At 52.2% G+C, this 18,168-nt stretch overlaps 6 protein-coding genes across 6 annotated transcripts; all 6 read left to right on the top strand.

Moving 5' to 3' along the window:
* Window positions 1-45: 45 nt before the first annotated feature.
* Z519_06869 (uncharacterized protein) lies at window positions 46-1,392 on the top strand (the record flags this gene model as incomplete). Its single annotated transcript, XM_016764607.1, has 1 exon — window positions 46-1,392. One exon carries the CDS (start codon window positions 46-48, stop codon window positions 1,390-1,392), a length of 1,347 nt encoding a protein of 448 aa, XP_016619689.1.
* Window positions 1,393-2,167: 775 nt separating this feature from the next.
* Z519_06868 (uncharacterized protein) lies at window positions 2,168-4,457 on the top strand (the record flags this gene model as incomplete). Its single annotated transcript, XM_016764606.1, has 4 exons — window positions 2,168-2,679; window positions 2,730-3,071; window positions 3,126-3,554; window positions 3,608-4,457. 4 exons carry the CDS (start codon window positions 2,168-2,170, stop codon window positions 4,455-4,457), a joined length of 2,133 nt encoding a protein of 710 aa, XP_016619688.1.
* Window positions 4,458-5,157: 700 nt separating this feature from the next.
* On the top strand, window positions 5,158-6,129 carry Z519_06867 (uncharacterized protein; the record flags this gene model as incomplete). The annotated part of the gene is made up of 1 exon (XM_016764605.1): window positions 5,158-6,129. One exon carries the CDS (start codon window positions 5,158-5,160, stop codon window positions 6,127-6,129), a length of 972 nt encoding a protein of 323 aa, XP_016619687.1.
* A 1,353-nt stretch (window positions 6,130-7,482) lies between these two features.
* Z519_06866 (uncharacterized protein) lies at window positions 7,483-9,575 on the top strand (the record flags this gene model as incomplete). Its single annotated transcript, XM_016764604.1, has 3 exons — window positions 7,483-7,688; window positions 7,743-9,414; window positions 9,468-9,575. The coding sequence occupies 3 exons, from the start codon at window positions 7,483-7,485 to the stop codon at window positions 9,573-9,575; spliced, it is 1,986 nt and encodes a 661-aa protein (XP_016619686.1).
* Window positions 9,576-11,105: 1,530 nt separating this feature from the next.
* Z519_06865 (uncharacterized protein) lies at window positions 11,106-12,945 on the top strand (the record flags this gene model as incomplete). Its single annotated transcript, XM_016764603.1, has 3 exons — window positions 11,106-11,223; window positions 11,290-12,058; window positions 12,102-12,945. 3 exons carry the CDS (start codon window positions 11,106-11,108, stop codon window positions 12,943-12,945), a joined length of 1,731 nt encoding a protein of 576 aa, XP_016619685.1.
* A 3,069-nt stretch (window positions 12,946-16,014) lies between these two features.
* On the top strand, window positions 16,015-17,763 carry Z519_06864 (uncharacterized protein; the record flags this gene model as incomplete). The annotated part of the gene is made up of 1 exon (XM_016764602.1): window positions 16,015-17,763. One exon carries the CDS (start codon window positions 16,015-16,017, stop codon window positions 17,761-17,763), a length of 1,749 nt encoding a protein of 582 aa, XP_016619684.1.
* Window positions 17,764-18,168: the final 405 nt, after the last annotated feature.

Genomic DNA, 18,168 nt, shown 5'->3' with positions numbered 1-18,168 from the left:
CTGTCAACCCCGATCGACACGCTTCTATGATCCTGCGCAGGCCCAATGTCCGATCTCCTCGAAGTCCTCCCTGAATTTGACCTCAAACCCTATACGCATCTCCTCCATTCCCTAGAGAAAAACGACATTACTGTCACCGACCTAATCTCTCTAGATCCGAAAGAGATTGCAAGAAAATGCCCTCTTCCTTCGGCCGACGTTAAAAGATTGGTGGAAGATGTCATTCAGGCTCTGCAACACGACATACTGCAAGGAGTAAGAAAGAAGCGCAAGATTAGAGCTCCGGATGTAGAAGAGACAGCAGACGATAGACCACAAGCGAAGGGGACAAAGATGGACTTACCGTTGAAAGTTAGGACCTTGGATCCAAACATAGATCAAGCATTAAATGGAGGCCTGTACCCAGGGCACATCACAGAGGTGGTCGGAGAGAGTGCTGTCGGAAAGACTCAATTCGTCCTGGGGCTGTTGCTGTCTGTTCAACTGCCGCCCCCCAAAGGGCTCGGAAAAGGGTCAATCTACGTTTCAACTGAAGGACCGCTCCATACCAAGCGGCTGAGCCAGATGCTTCTTCACCATCCCGAGTACGACGGCTTGAAGCCTGACCAAGGACCATCACTTGATCGTGTGCATACCATTGTGACCAACGACCTGGAGGCACAAGAACACATCCTTCGGTATCAGCTTCCTGTTGCGGTCCAGCGATTCAATATCGGCCTGATCGTTCTAGATTCAGTGGCCGCAAACTTTCGAGCCGAACATGAGACCCGGACGCCCGCTCAACTCGCTGACCGCGCCTTCGAGCTGGCCAAATTGGGGCACATGCTAAGACGAGTCGCTATCGAAAACAACATCGCGGTTGTGGTCACCAATCAAGTATCGGACCGCTTCGATGATTACAAAACTCTACCTCAGTCTTCATCACCGGCAATGACTTCCTCTCCTGCCTTACCAAGCATACATGCACCGGCGGTAGTGGAGCGGCGTAAGGAGGCCCAGAGCCTTGATCACCAACAGCGCTTCTTCACCGGGTGGGGAGACGAGAAAGGAAAGACTAGTATGCAGGAACAATTAAAGACACCCGCGCTCGGACTGGCATGGGCCAACCAAATTTCTGCTCGCATTGTCCTTAAGATGGAGGGTGAACGACAGGAATACGCGGGCGGAAATACGTGGAAAGACAAGAAGAAAAATAGGACCTTCTCAGTTGTCTTTGCTCCATGGGCGAGCCCCACCGATTGCCCCATTCAGTATGAGATTGCAATGCAGGGTGTAGTTTCGGTCACAGACGCTGAAAGGCCCAAAGAGGCACTTGCAACCGTAGATGAAGAGCATGCGGACTTGCTGGACGAGGCTTTTTGGGCTACAGATGAGGATGATGAGTTTCCATGATGGTGTCCCGTGGGCTCCGCGTTATTAGATCTGGTTGGATAAGTCAGGGAGTGGTTGGCAATAGGGACCCCATCGGAAGACATCAATAGAGCCCCGCATATTTACATTCGTACCAAACAGTGCTTAATTTTCCTCTGGCCAAGGAAAACAGCGAGACAAATCTAGAATCTGTTAAAACTCGACGAGGCGACTCCAGGAGTCGAGAGGCACGGAGGGCGCTGGGTAAAAACGGGTCATTTGATATTCGTGCAGGCATCTAGGCATTTGGGCAGTCCTTGGGCAGTCCTAGGGTGGTCGAAAGTAGTGAAGATATGTCGACTGCTTAACCCCAATCCAGTATGTGTAGCCGAAGTCCGCCGCCTGATTGGCTCGAAGTCCTTGGAAAGGTTGAGTTTGAATTCATCCCGCTTTTGCTCCTCCAACGACAAGCACGTCAAGAACACAGGCAATCCTGTTTTATGACATTCATATCGTAAAGTAAACATCGCCCTTTCGTCGGGATCTTATCACCTCGGTACCTGCCCACCCGCCCGTTTGTGGCGGAGAAACTCATAGATGGCAAGTAACTTCACCGATCCTGAGGTCAGGCTGTTTGAACCTTGAAGGACAACTCCGAATATCAGCATCATCCTGTCTGCTTTTATTGAACCTCTCTTCCCTCTAGCTACTCAGGCTGACTTGAGGCTTTTCATCTCCTCTCCCTTCGATTCATTTATCCTTCCCTGTTCTCTCCCGCTTTGTCATCTTGCCCGTCGTAGGGGCAGCCGACAAGACAATGGCCGCCACAAACGGCCACACCGTCCCCAAGGTGACATACAAACATCCTCTGGATCAGTTGAGCGCCGATGAAGTCAACGTTGCCCGACAAGCAGTCCTCAACGCTCGCCAGGCTGCCATCGTGTTCCGCAACATTTTCACTGCTGAACCAGCTAAAGCCGAGCTGATTAAGTTCCTCGCCGCTGAGCATGCCGGTACTCTCTCGTCTGACACTCCCCGGCCTCCTCGCCAGGCTCGTGTCCAGTATGACGTCGTGTTTGAGGATCGACGCCACGAGTACATGGAATCAGTGATCGATGTTGCCTCAGGCAGGGAAGTCGAGCACAGGCGGGTGCCTCCGACTTCCCAGCAATCTCTGACCTTGGACGAATTTAAGCAGTTCAATGACGTGTGCATGGAATCAGAGATGTTCAAGAACGCAGTTAAAGAGCTCAACCTTGATGAGAAGTTCGAGGTGGCTATTGACCCATGGCCTTACGGCGGTCCGGATGTTGGAGAGGTCGCCCCAAGGTATGCATCTACCCACTACTGTATTATCCAGACGTTAACAGATAACCCAGATATACCCAAGGTCTATGCTTCGCTAAACTACGAAACGGCAACCCAGATAGCAACCATTATGGATTCCCTTTGCCCATTATTCCAGTGATGGACACTTACAAACAGGAAATCATTCGGATCGACCGTCTAGCCACTGGTGGCACCGAGGACGGCCTCAACTATGACACAGCCGGCAAAAAAGTCCTTGAACATTGTAAAGCTGCCGAATACGTCCCAGAGTTGCTGGATACTCCTCTCCGCAAAGACCTGAAGCCCTTGAACGTGATTCAGCCGGAAGGCCCATCATTCACCGTCAGTGACGACTCTCTGATCGAATGGCAGAAATGGAGGTTTCGAGTTGGGTATGCGGTCCTCTTCGCTCGTGTGGATGTTCGTTGCTGACTGCAATGGTCCAGATTCACTCCTCGTGAGTGCGCCGTTCTTCACGATATCCACTACGACGGTCGGAGTGTGCTCTACCGCTTGAGTTTGTCCGAGATGACCGTTCCGTATGGCGACCCTCGCCCTCCATTCCAACGGAAGCAGGCTTTCGACTTTGGCGACGCCGGTGCAGGTAGAGCTGCGAACAATCTTGCCCTTGGTTGCGACTGTCTGGGTGTCATCAAATACATTGATGCAATGCTGGTTGACACAGAAGGCAAACCCTCGGTGTCAAAGAACGTCGTCTGTGTCCATGAGCAAGACAACGGAATTGGTTGGAAGCACACCAACTTCAGAACCAACCGAGCTGTGGTGACCCGATTGAGAGAATTGGTTGTTCAGTTCATCATTACACTAGCAAATTACGAGTACATCTTTGCCTACAAGTTCGATCAAGCTGGAGGGTAAGTTTGAGAAGCCCCGGTGGCTGTCACTGAGTGCTTATATTCTGTTGCAGCATCACGATCGAGACTCGCGCCACCGGAATTGTCTCGGTGGTCAACATTGACCCTGGCAAAGTTAGCCCTTATGGCAATGTCGTATCTCCTGGCGCCCTTGCCCAAAACCACCAGCACATTTTTGCCGTCCGAATCGATCCCGCGATCGATGGCCATTCAAACACCATTCTCACTGAAGAATCCCTACCTATTCCCATGAACCCGAAGACGAACCCGCATGGCAACGGGTACGAAATCGTCCGCAAGCCTGTCACCAAATCAACATCCATCCACGCCTCTCCTTTCACAAACCTGACCATCAAAATGACCAACCCGAACAAGGTCAACCCTGTCTCCCAACGACCAGTTTCATACAAGTTCATTCCCACTCCGTCCCAGTTAATCCTCGCAGACCCAGAGTCGATCGCCGCCAAGCGTGCAGCCTACGCCCATCACCACGTGTGGGTGACCAAATACCGGGACAATGAATTATTTGCAGCGGGAGAGTTCACAAACCAGTCGCAGCTCGAAGTGGGCGGTGTGGCGGACATGGCGGCGCGCAACGACGATGTGGAGAATGAGGATGTTGTTGTCTGGAACGTCTTTGGTCTTACACACAATCCCCGTGTGGAAGATTGGCCCGTGATGCCTGTGGAAATTCACCAGGTTCACTTGCGTCCAGCGGACTTTTTCGAGAGAAACCCGGCCCTAGATGTCCCGGGTCACAAGAACGTTGCTAGCGTGGAGGTCGGAAGAGAAGCGAACGGTGAATGCTGTCATGCAAACGGGAATGGATCGGTACAAGCTGCTCCGACTTCACATCTGCAAGGTACCGGAAGCACGCCTGTTGCAGAAATTAATGGGCATTAGATCATGATAGCAATATAGAAAGTTGCTTCAGGGCCACAGTGCTGGTGTATATAAGCTGCGAGGGGAACAAAGCAGGCTGGTCATACTGGGAAAAGGTACAACAACCTCTGTACTCGGGAACGCAACCAAATCAGTTAACAATACACAGGAGAGCGTCCTTAGAGAATTGCCCGCCATTAAAAAACTCCAGATAAGCGGTTGAGTCTAATGAGAAGTGCATTCGGAACGAGGGTGGACAGGACACTTGAAATATTATCTAGTCTAGCCTTGGACATATTTACAAGAACGGGTCAAACATGTGCTCAAGTGTCCATTTTATCAAAATACTGCCACATTTTGACTGACCAGACGAGTCGGCTGTCTTCATAGTGCAGCTTGATCTTCAGTTCGCGCCTCTTTACCGAGACGGCATGAACTGCGGCTCGGTCCGAGTCAGCGTGGCCAATATTGCCAGCGAGGCGGCGAGGCAGCCTTGCTGGGTCACCTCGTGGCGTCATCCAGTGAGGCGCCTGCGCTTTGGTTACCCGCTGATTAATGTTCAAGTATCAGTTCGAAGAGCGAAGAATCTTCAGCAACTGAGTGCCTATGGTCTTCTGTTAGTCTTATTATTTCGTCTTTCCTATCTATATTGTGCCCATATTCCATACAATTGGCCCATCAATTGTCCCCACGAGTCGGACAGGAAGCGCCGCTACCCTCGATGAAGATCCAATATCGAGATGAGAGCCTCGAGTTTGAGGATATTCCGGACGAAACCATTAGTGGTCTGGCGACGAGATGCGCTAAGAGGATTGGTGCTGACGTGGAGCGAGTATCACTCTTCTTCCTCCCCAAACCGGGTTTCGTCAAGCATCCTTTCTCCGACCGCAGACTGAGCGAATTTCTGACAGCAAGTACGCGAATAAAGCTGGTCGGCACGCCCAATACTGAGGTCAAGAAGATGGAAGACATGGGTGCGGCAAGCCGAAGAGTGTCGCGTCCGAGCAGCTTCAGACCAGCCAAGGCAAACAAGGTCCGCGATTTCAAGAAAATCCAGGAAGAAAGCACCTACACCTTCCACGCCATCGAGCCTCTACCGTATTTGCCGAACCCAGAAAAGAGCAGACGGTTTTTGCAGCGACTGGCGAACGATCCGGGCATTAAAGCGACGATGCGCAAGCACAAGTTCAGCGTCGGGCTTCTTACAGAAATGAATCCCGCCGAACACACGACCCACGAATCGAAGACATTGGGCTTGAACCGCAACCGGGGTGAAGTGATTGAGCTGAGGCTGCGAACGGATGCATACGATGGATACAGAGACTACAAAGTGATCCGCAAAACTCTTTGCCACGAACTGTCGCACAACGTCTGGGGAGAGCACGACCGGAATTTCTGGGACCTCACCAAACAAATCGAGCAGGAGGTGGAGCGCAATGACACAATGCATGGCGGACATCGGTTGTCGAACGAGGAATTTTACAATCCTAACGATACGTACGAGGATGCTGAGCATGCGGATCATGGGGGCTGGACGGGAGGGAGCTATGTGTTGGGAGGGTCGCAGGATGGCGGTGCTGAGAGCGAGAGTGGCCCGAGTCGACGGGATATTCTGCTTCGGGCCACATTGAGCCGCTTGCAGAAAGAAAAGGAGGCGAGAGAGGGTCAAGACTCGTCTGCGCCACCATCTTAGTGGTCTCCTTTTGAGATAGCAAGGCGTTGGGGGTTTGCCTGTCTGGTTGCTTGCGCATCATGATGAATGCGTCTTTCTGTCCGCGTTCCGGCAGAGGGCATGCAGCTTGTCTGGATTCCTGCTGCGGTATTATCACTGTGTTGCACCTTGGGAGAAACAGGTCGTCCTCCTGTTCTCCTTTGTCTTCGGGCCCCGAACCATAACCCCAAGTTTGGCGCACTCGTGCCCACAAACCCGGATACCGGAAAGGAGCAGGCTAAGCGTCTTGGAGCCAGTGGGAATGGTCTTGGAGAAGGGCCTCACTAGCTCCTGTTGGTCCTCAGATCGGCCTAATTAGCGAGGCGAAGTCAGCTGGGTAGGTCTTTTGCGAGCCAAGCAAGGCTCGCCTTTCTGATTCAGCCTTCCCAGCGACAAATTACGAGGTAGGTACATGAGTACTGAGTATTGATTGCCCGGGTTAATAACGGGCGATACAGGAGCTAGCCCGGCTCCAGAATCCGACATTAGGCGCTAGTGCTAGTCTATTAGGGCTGGGGAAAGCTTGCGAAGGAATCAGGAAGGGAGCGGGTGGCGGTTGGCGTGACATTTGAGTGCCTAGGACCGTGAGTCGCGCTCGAACTCCGTACTCTGGAGACTGGACGTACCCTATGTACTTGGTACATACTCGCGCCGCCTCAGCTTCCGGGGTTCGTGCTGGGTGAGAGATTTTATCAGAGAGTGATAACAGTGGAATTTTATTTCCCACGTGCAATAGAAGTCGTCAGCGTCGTCGTCGTCGTTGTTGTCAGCATCATTGTCACCGGTTGGATGTGTCCCGTTTGAGCACGCCCTGGTAACTTGGTAGCTCTGCTGCAAGGTTATCTGTCCCCCTAAGAACGCAGACGTCACTTCCGCCCTCCCTGCGTTTGGCCATTTGAGCCCGGCAGAGAGGTCACTAGGTGAACTACAGGCGCAAGTGAATACTAATAGAGCAGGAGCTCCTGCTCTGCTCCCATCAAGGTATGTCTGTACCTACTACCTACTACCTCGTACATACTATGCAGGTCCCCTTCCCGCTCCCGTGTCTGGTTTGAGTCAAAAACTGTCCTACTTGAGGACCTGTCACAACATGTCAGATTTTTCACCACTTGCTGTTTAAATACTTCTTCCTTCCCTCTTTTATTCCCTTGTCCTCCCTTCCTCAGACAACTTCTAGTGTGTTTGGTTTGCTGGTATCGATACTGAATGTCTCTGCTAGAAGGGTCGAGGCAGAACTCGCCTCCCTTGGCTGCGAATTCCCCAGATCTTGTCCCAGCGGCCATTTTAAATCGTCGCTTCACCGAACAGTTTTCCGACCTGGCTCGAGTTGCAATCATGACGAATGCCTCTGCGTCTACACATGAGGCCGAATCCCTTAATCATGTCGCATACCACTCCAGTCTGATGCCCCCTCCAAAAACCTCCTTTGGCAGATCTGCATCCAACATCTCCGCACACAAACTGCCACCGCAACCAACAAACGCCTTGGGCAGAGCTTTGACCGACACTCCTGCTCCCAGTGCGCCCACAAGTCCGCAGATGTAAGCAGAACGAGAGTCCTGAGAAGCGATAACCAGAAGTGCTGACTTGGCCAGACATGCCCGAAGCAGCTCAAACGTGTCGGGGTCCGCAACCCCCAAAATCCGTGCTACCACCCTCGATATTCCCGGGCTGACTCGATCCAAAGTCTCTCCGAATGGTCAAATATCAGAAAGAGATGTTGCTGCCAAGCTCATTATTATTATGGTCGGGTTGCCCGCAAGAGGGAAGAGCTATATCGTCAAGAAGATCGCTCGCTACTTGAACTGGTTACAGCACCCAACCAGAATATTCAATGTTGGAGACCGCCGAAGAGTGGCTGCTGGTGTTGGTCAACTCATACCCGACCGAACGACTGCCGCGCTCCGGGAATCTGTGCGTCGAATGAGCTCCACCACCCTCGGGCCCCAGAGCATCGTTGATCATGCTGAACTGCTCCCGCCGCCTGCTGTCGAGACTAAGATTCTCATTAATGGCGAGGTCACTTCTCCCATAAGTCCGCTACAAATGAACGGCCCCTCCAAATCTGGGGAAGATAAGCAAGACGCCATTCCTATGTCTGCCCCCGAACCCATGGATCAGTCTGCACAATTCTTCGACCCAAACAACATCAGGGCAAAGCAATTGCGAGAACAGGTGGCGCATGCAGCCTTAGATGAGCTCTTGAAATACGTGCTAGAAGACGGTGGATCGGTGGGAATCTTGGATGCGACAAATCATACGCGAGAGCGCCGTCTGTCACTGGTCAGGCACATCCGGGAGCGCGACGAGAACATCAATATCCTCTTTGTCGAGTCTCGATGCCAGGATAAAAACCTGCTGGAAGCAAATATGCGACTCAAACTGTCCGGTCCCGATTACAAGGGCAAGGACCCGGTCGCTGCTTTCAAGGATTTCCAGCAACGTGTCCAACAGTATGAAAAGTCATACCAGAAACTAGACGAGTTCGAAGAGGAACACAACATGGCGTATTGCTCTATGATCGACGTGGGGCGGAAAATGGTGACACATCAAGTCAAGGGCTTCCTCTCTATTCAAACCGTCACCTACCTGATGAATTTCAATCTGGCACCACGACAAATCTGGATCACTCGACATGGCGAATCGATGGACAACGTCAATGGTAAGATCGGTGGTGACAGCTCGTTGAGTCCCGACGGAGTGAGATATGCTCAGGCCCTTGCCAAATTTATTGGGGTCCAATGGAAGGCATGGGAAGACTACCAGGCAGAAAAGCAAGCGAATACTCATTTCCCACCGCTTCCGGGCGATACGACACCGCCGAATCCGGAATATACCGCGCAGACTCTCCAAGAGCGGAATTTCTGCGTGTGGACAAGTATGCTCAAACGGAGTATCGAGACCAGCCAGTTTTTCAACGACGAGGACTACGATATCAAGCAGATGCGGATGCTGGACGAACTAAACGCAGGATCGATGGAAGGCATGACCTATACGGAAATCCGAGATAAGTTCGCCCACGAATATGAGCTTCGAAAGCGAGACAAGCTCCAGTACCGGTACCCAGGCCCCGGCGGAGAAGGCTATCTGGACATCATCAACCGGCTGGGAAAAGTCATCCTCGAAATTGAGAGAATGACAGACCATGTCCTAATTATCGGCCATCGAAGTATCTGTCGAGTTCTCCTGGCCTATTTCATGGGTCTAAAGCAAGAGGATATCAGTGACCTGGATGTTCCGTTGGGTGTTGCATATATGCTCGAACCGGTAAGACAGGTTTTTGCACGAGAGGTATACTCATCACTGACGTGGACCTGCAGAGGCCATACGGCGTGGAATTCAAGGCATATCGATGGGACCCTGCCAGGGATGAATTTGTATATGAGCCAGACTACCGGATGAGGCGAGCTATTGACCCACAAGCCTGATATTTTGTCGCTACCTTTGCACTCCCAAATATGATACCCCAATCCGCATTTTGCCATGCCCAAATCTTATTCTCCCGGAGCTCCTCGCATATGTTTATATAGAACCTACAGAGTTTGGGGATATGGCGGAACTGCGCGACCTTCTCTCTTCCTGGATCGTCTCACCCAGATGTTTGCTACGACTGGACTAATACTTGTTTTGAATTTTGGCAGGCAAGATGGTTATTGGCAATATCGTCCGGATATGATGATTCGCATGAATTCCTGGGTGGACTAGTGATCAGGTTTTGGGAAACGAAGCAACAGCGTTTGTTGATACGTACAATAGCGGGCGACGGATATGTCTTACAACTTAGCGGTGGCCTTGGGGAATATGACATGGGGCTGTCGGCCATGAAGGGGGGATGCTTACACAGTGTGTCATCGCAACTCTATCGGGCAGTTCTGGAAGCAGAGACAACCAGTGGAGCTGCTAATAGACGAGCGCTTTTGCTGGACTTACTGGATTAAGGCATCCTAAACTGCTGCGAATGCTTCTCGCCTCTCTCTCCGCGGCTCGCTCTAATTCTCGTGTCTCCGGGAAGACGGGACAAACTAACTCTGAACAATCCTGCAGCTCCAGAGGGTTCGCCAATGGGAATGGGTCCCTGTGCTCTTGGTCATCGGCAAAGACTCTTTGGAACCCCTTTGGTGTCTTGGTGTTCTAGCGTCACGAACTTTTTTTTTCGATATCTGCCACAAGTGTGGATGGTCTGTACCCGTGGTGAGTAACCCACGGTGCCAATGTGCCAGTCAATCCGGTCATCGAGTAATCGTCAGATGGCCCAGCAGTCTTGCCAGGCTCGGCGACAGACTGGAGTCAGTGATTGCTGATAAGAGCTGCTGATGAGAACGCGCGTGTCTTGCCGTTGATCCGACCCACTGGTGCCCTGGTGCCACCATCCGCTCTATCCCTTCTGCTGGGCACCGCTGGGTGACATTTATTAAGACTCTGCCATCGAAGCTTGTCTCGAAATTGCAATCCTTTTCATTTTTTCCATTTCTTGTCTCTGCGTTTTGCTTGGCCCGTCGTCACTGAAACAATACCGGTCTCGCGGTTCACATGGTTACATCTCTCGCCCGCATGAGACAGCGCCCAATCTACTCCACGTGTATCCTTCATCGGACCATGAGCCTGATGGTCCAATAACACTTGCTGAGGAGGTGCCCGTTGGTTGGTCGTCCGGTATAATACTATTACGATTTCACGACAACTGTCAAACAAAGGGACGAAGCGACAGGCATCAGCAAAGCCAGACGCTGTACTTGAGAGGCATTGATTGAGCCCATCTCATTCCCCTAGCACGGAGGACGTGTTGGCTGGCTCGTTGACCACGACTCCTCCTTGGCTGATAAGAACACTACCGGCAAGCATATCTGAGAAAAGGGACGAGAACACACATCTTGTGGCCAGAGGTATAGAAGAAGTCTTATCGTGAGTCGTTGTTCTGGGAAACTCAGTCCTAACAACCTCTGCCATCTCGTCCAGCCATGCCGACCTTGTCGCTCACAAACTTCAACATTGTGTGCGCCGTGCTGGGAGGATTCATCACCCTCTTTGGACTCGTCAGTTACTTGTTCAAAGAGCAATTCTATCTCTCAGAAGCGTGTATGTACATGATTTGCGCTGTCTGAGGGACCCTTCCAAATTGACCAAAGTCTGACATTCAAACAGTGATTTCTCTGGTAGCTGGAATCATCTTTTCCCCCAATGCCACTGGTCTGATCAAACCCCTCGAATACGCCGCTGGCTCAGAAGAGAGCCTCGACTACATCACGCTCTACTTCACGCGCCTCGTTTTGGGCGTCCAACTTGTCCTTGCAGGCGTCCAACTGCCCAGCAGGTACCTCTACACGGAATGGAAGTCTCTGGCCCTTCTCCTCGGTCCCGGAATGTGTGGCATGTGGGTGTGTGCAAGCCTGCTTGTATGGGCCATGGTCCCGCATCTGAGTTTCCTTCACGCCCTTGCCATCGGAGCATGTGTCACACCCACTGATCCTGTGCTGTCGAACTCGATCGTCAAGGGAAAATTCGCAGACAAGAACATTCCCAAACCGTTGCAGAAGATTATCATTGCAGAGTCGGGCGCCAACGATGGACTCGGATACCCTTTCTTGTTCCTCGCTCTCTATCTCATCAAGTACACTCAACAGGGAGGCGCTGGTCAGCCCGGAGGAGCATCCAAGGCGATGGGATATTGGTTCGGGGAGACGTGGGGATATACTATTTTGCTGAGTATTGTCTATGGTGCCGTTGTGGGCTGGCTTGCAAAAGAACTTTTGCACTTTGCCGAGGAGAGGAAGTTTGTGGACAGGGAGAGTTTTCTCGTCTTTGCCATCACGCTTGCTCTCTTCATAACAGGGACTTGCGGCATGGTTGGCTCGGATGACGTCCTGGCTTGCTTTATTGCTGGGAATGTGTTTACTTGGGACGACTGGTGGGTGTGACAGAAACCTCCAAGTGACTTTCGTTAAAACTCTCCGCAGGTTCCGGCTCGAAACCCAAGACGACTCTCTCCAACCTACGATTGATATGTTACTCAACATCTCGGTCTTCCTCTGGTTCGGCGCCATCTGCCCCTGGGCGTCCTTCCGATCAAACCATGTCATCCCGATCTATCGACTCATTCCGCTAGGAATTCTCATTCTGCTCTTCCGCCGGGTCCCCATTGTGTTTGCGATGCACAAAAAGATTCACCAGATCGAGGAATTTCAGCAAGCCGCGTTCGTAGGGTTTTTTGGGCCTATTGGAGTGTCGGCCATATTCTATCTCTATGTCAGCATTGATTTTCTCCGACAAGTCACCGTCGACGGTAGGGTGCGTGAAGACGCAGTCCGTCTCGAAGAAATCATGAGGGTGGTCATTTGGTTTTTGGCGATATGCAGTATTGTCGTTCATGGGCTCTCAATCCCGCTGGGCAAACTTGGTTATCATCTCCCGCGGACTATGTCTCAAGCTCTCAGTAGTGACAGAGAGGATGACGAGCCAGATATTCACTTGGGGCCATCGCATCATCGCAGATCAACGAGTCAATTGCGGCAGAGGAAAGTCAATGGCAACAGGAATCCGGATCGCCGCCCAGTTCCCGCAGCGTTTATGATCGGGCAAGGAAACACGACAAGATCGACCACCATGGATCTAGAGAGCGCACAGGAACCTGCTCGACCGGTCCACATTATTGAGGACTCGCCGACCAGGCAATCGCCTTCGATGGGGACGTTGGGGCAGCCAAAAGAGGCTGGAGCGCAGCTAGATAGCCCCGCAAGCGAGCTAGAGGACCCGAAGCATTCTGAGGGAGTGGAGGTAAGTGAGGAGGTAAAGAAGACTTGAACGGAGAGGTGGCGCTTGTCGGGTTGATATCCTCGCCTGGATAGCTGAGAGAGCGCTTGTCTTTGCACTGTTAGAGAGCCAGTGCACTCAGACTAAGACATAGATGAACCAGGCTGAAAAATAGAAGCGGGGAAATGGTTGTTTTCGCCGTCTACATTCGCCATGCGTTGGAGTGTTCATAGAACCCGATGCTTGTTTGCCTAGACAAAAAGCAGGTATAGTTGAAACGGAGACGCATATCTCCCGCCTGCGCTGTGTGCAGTGTTGCACCCCCTCCCACATCGACACTCCACCTTCACCACCCCCTTCACGCTTTGCGGGCTTGCTGGGTGCTTGCATGCCAGCTTGCCAACCCTCCAATGTCGAGCCAAAAATCACACGCACCCTGCTCCTAATTTGATCGAAGAAACCAGGCTGGTGCCTGTCACAGCCAGCCCTCTTTCCCCGCCTATGAGGACGAAGGTCACACCAGGACCATCTCCCCTTCTGCCCCTTGCCGCCACCCCTCCCTTCCTCCTAGCTACATCCCAACTTCACGCAAAGGCAGTGTCCCACCGGTTTTTAGTCCCCGACTCCTCTCTACACTCTCAATCGTCAGGTCTCTCATCATTTCATCACATCGAACCCTTTTTGTCCAGAGAAAGACGTGACTCATTGACGGCCATTGACTCCTGTTCGAGCGCGCCCTGAAAACCAACCCAGATGCTTAGTGCCCGTCTTTGACCTGGTTTCTCGTCCTTAGTACCACTTTGACGACTTTTCTCTGCGCTTGCTCGATACGTCAACCTGCCTCGATTTAGGCTGTGCAGTCGGGTCCTCCCCTCTTCTCGCCGTCGGACAGTCATGGCACAGCCTTCTCTTCCCGGCCAAGCCACTGATGCTCAACGTTTCAGTCCGAGCTTGGCCAACGAGAATAACGCGGCCGGAGTCAAGAGGAAAAGAGCAGCCGAGCGGAAGTTTTACGCCGTGAGGCAGGGGAAGACACCTGGTATCTATGAAACATGGACAGATTGTCTGGGCCAAGTGAAGGGACACAAGGGTGCTGTGTGTATGTAGAATCGGGTGTGGTGCGATGTTTTCATTCCATATTGACGTGGTCACAGTTAAGGCGTTTCAAACTCTTCAAGAGGCCCAAGCATTTATGGACGGCAGAGCTCTCCCAAACACCAACGCCTCTGGAGTGCAAAAGTTCTACGCCGTCCAAAATGGAAGAGTCCCGGGGGTGTACACCGACTGGATACAGGCTCAGGCGCAGATCCGGGGTATCAGGAAACCCAGGCACAAGAAGTTCAATACCCGAGCAGAAGCAGAAGCCTTTGTGGCTGCTGGTGGGAAGGCCAATGGCCTTGACTCCGGACACAGCGTCACCCCAGAAGAGGAAATACGCCGGTTAATAGTCCGCAGTTCAGCGCCAGGTTTGCAAATGAATGGAACATATTCTCCGAAAGACAAGGAGGGGAAGCCTTATGCAATCGGTCAAGGTCCTCTGCCACCCGGGGCTGAGGATGGATATGATCCAAATATCAAGTTGGGGCCGGATGGCACCATCATCAATCGGACCGAGGAAGAGAAGAACAAAACCAAAATGATGGCTAGACAGAAGGACTCCCCAGGGATGCTTCGCATCTACACCGACGGGTCGAGCCTCAAAAATGGTCAGGCAGGAGCTAGGGCAGGCGTAGGAGTGTTTTTTGGCCCTCAAGACCCAAAGTATGCCAACCCTCCATCCTCCAAACCTAAGTCCAAGTCCAAGTCCAAGTCCAAGTCCAAATCCAAACCCGCTCGTTACACGACCTCCAGAAAGCAGCAGCTTATTTATACTATGGACTGGGCGGCTCGTCAGGGTGACTACGGCGATGGACCAACCAAGAAACGGCAGGCAGCCGGAGAGGATGACGAGGAAAAGGCACAAGAAAAAGAAAGGCTAACGAATTGGCGTTATAGAAATGTCTCCGAGGCGCTCAAAGGCAGCAAACAGACCAACCAACGGGCCGAACTGACAGCCATCTTACGAGCATTGGACATCGCTCCCCGGCACAGAGAAGTGACTATCTACACGGACAGCAAGTATGCCATTGATTGTGTGACGAATTGGTATCGGAATTGGAAGAAAAACGGCTGGGTCAACGCCAAAGGGAAACCTGTGGAGAATAAGGATTTGGTGGTAGATATCCGAGAGAGAATGGAAGAGAGGGAGCAGCTTGGCAAAGTCACATATTTTGTCTGGGTCAAGGGCCATATGGACAACCCAGGAAACATTGCTGCGGATCGTCTGGCTGTACGGGGCGCGATGGCTGGGAAAGGGCTTGAAGATGGAAAAGATCAAGAGTCCAACCAGGCGACAAAGACGAAAGGTACCAATGAAGATGGAGAAAAAGAAGGCTTGGGGGACGGTGAACAAGAAGAGGGTGATGAGGCCGAGTTATTTCGGGCGATGGAGCTTGCCCTGGAGGACGATTTTGGTGTCGAGGTCGAGTTCGAGTGACGACCATCAAGTGTTGAAGACCGAGTAGGTCGCACCTCACTGATACCTGGATACCTGGCGAGCTGGGTACCTGGGTACCTGATACAAGAACAAAGCCTCATACATCGGCACAAGACTCCGTACAGGGAAAGTAAAACTTTTAAGCCCATAAACAGTGGTATCGTGGTGCACAGCTTCAACCTGCTTCAGTCGCTCCGTCTTTCGTGTATTTGAAGTGCTCGGTGCCCAGATTTCATCCCTCAGCCTACCGCCCCATTCCCCATTGTGACTTTCAAGGAACTGTCTATCCAAACTCGCAGAACATTTCAGGATCCAGCCTCCCCCTGGACAGACGTGTCGCTGCAACAGCCGATATCGCTGACGACATCGGCGAATCTCCGTCATGATGGATTCCTTTTTGCCCTCCACAATCGGCAAACGGCACGCGACTGTTGTGGTCCTTCAATTCCAATTCTTCCCCGGCGTTTTTCTCTCCCTGAACATGTTCTCTTATATTTCATGTACGACAGTATTATAGGGGTTCCCTCTCCGAATACGTAGCACACTATCGAGTATGAGCTGACTTGGTCTGCTCCTCTCCGAACATGCCCTCAGCAGCGGCCCTTCGCCAACGCGCTGCGGAATCGGCTCTTCACGACCAAACAAACCTTCTTGGGACGAAACAACTCTTTATTGTCTTCTCGGCCCTGGCCTCGGCACTCTTCATCTGCTATGCTGACCAAAACGGCATCGGAACCATCCTTCCGACGGTCGGGCGAGATTTCAAGGCAACAGACACCATCTCGTGGGCAGGGACATCGTCCCTGATCTCCAACACTTCTAGCCAGATTATATACGCCCGCTTTTCAGACATTTATGGAAGGAAACCAGTGTTCCTTTTCTCGGTAGGTATGTTGGTGTTGGCAGATATCTTGTGCGGAGTGGCCCCGGATGCGTCGAGCTTCTACTTCTTCCGTGCACTCGGTGGTATTGCAGGCGCTGGTATCAATTCCTTGACCATGATGATCATCTCTGATATCGTGACGCTGGAGCAGCGAGGGAGGTGGCAGGGCTTCTTGGGTGCTGGTATCGGCGGTGGCAATGCAGTAGGTCCGCTGATTTCCGCTGCATTTGCGCTGCATCAGACATGGCGAGCATTCTTCTGGTTCCTCGCTCCTTGTGGTGCCATTGCCGGTGCCATTGGGTGGTTCTATCTCCCCTCGACCATGCCCAAGGGAAGTGCGAGGCAGCAATTCAAGCTCATTGACTGGGGAGGCATCATCACTGCTACCATTGCTATTGTGCTGATCCTGATCCCGCTTTCTGGCGGTGGCTCATACTTTCAGTGGTCCTCGCCAATGGTCGTTTCCATGTTTGTCATTGGTGGTCTGTCGTTCCTGGCCTTCCTTATCATCGAGTGGAAGGTCGCAAGTCTACCTATGATGCCACTGAGCATGTATACCAATGCTCCAGTCGCGGCAATCTTGACCCAGAACTTCTTTTTCGGAATGGTGTACTACTCGAATCTCTATTATATTCCATTATATCTTCAAAATGTTCGAGGATGGGATACAACGATCTCGGCTGCTTTCCTTGTCACCATCAACGTCCCACAATCTGTCGTCAGCACGCTCTCCGGCATCTTCATCTCTCGGTACCGGCGTTACGGGGTCGTGATCTGGACGGGATTCGTCATTTGGACGCTTGGGGCTGGACTCATCTGCAGCTTCACACGCACAACGCACCCTGCAGCTATCGCCGTCATGCTCTCGATCTCTGGTATTGGCGCTGGCTGCATCTTCCAACCCGTACTGATCGCCTTGCAAGCACACTGCTCAAAAGCGCAACGGGCGGCGGTCGTGTCTAATCGAAATTTCCTTCGAAGTTCGGGGGGTGCAGTCGGACTCTCAATCTCGGCACAAGTCTTGCAAAGCTCTCTCCGGAAACACCTCCCACCTCAACTCGCCCGCTACGCGCATGACACCTTCGCTCTCCCAAATTTGAGCGGTGCTGACGAAGCTGTAGTCAGAAACGCGTACATGGCAGCTATTCGAACGGTCTTCATTGTTTCTGCCCCAATGATTGGCTTCTGTCTAGCGCTCTGCGTGTTCATCAAAGACCGGGGCCTGCAGCGACCAGAAGAGAAAGAGCAGGCGAGGATAGCGGCAGCAGCAACGGCATCGGTAGATGAGAAGATGCAGACGACGTCAGAGAAGGACGGGCTGCAGCAGAAGCAGCCGCCGACTGTTGAAGACTATGCTGGGCAGACGGTTCCAATAAACGGAGAGAACCGAACAGCAGAAAGCAAAATAGATGTGTCACCACCACCATCAAAGCCGGTTAATGATGGATAAAAGGGGGCTAAAGACTTCATATAATAGCATTATAGACCTGAAACATAGATCTTCGGAGTATTTGGCTTCCACTCTCGGCCCCGCATTGACTTTTCGTCAGCGTCACTGCTTTCTCCGTCCACTCGGTATCTCCCTGGACAAAGTTCCAGGGGACTTACCTTGCTCGTACTGTAGTACCTCCGATCTCTACTAGGGACGCCGGCGCAGCCGGCGGTCGGGTGATCAGATCGCATAGGTCGTTTCCCCGGAGCTCTTTTCACCCTTTTCTGTGCCACGACTGCTACGGGATTGACTGAAGTCCTGGAATATCGCCTGTCATGATCTGCAGGTCCTCGTTCGGCGCTGTAAGCCATCCAATATGTCTATATAGGTATGTATCTGTCATGCACTGTCTCGCTCTCAGAT

Source organism: Cladophialophora bantiana, assembly GCF_000835475.1.
Source record: "Cladophialophora bantiana CBS 173.52 unplaced genomic scaffold supercont1.9, whole genome shotgun sequence".
NCBI lineage: Eukaryota > Fungi > Ascomycota > Eurotiomycetes > Chaetothyriales > Herpotrichiellaceae > Cladophialophora > Cladophialophora bantiana.
This window is presented reverse-complemented; position numbering and strand designations above follow the sequence as displayed.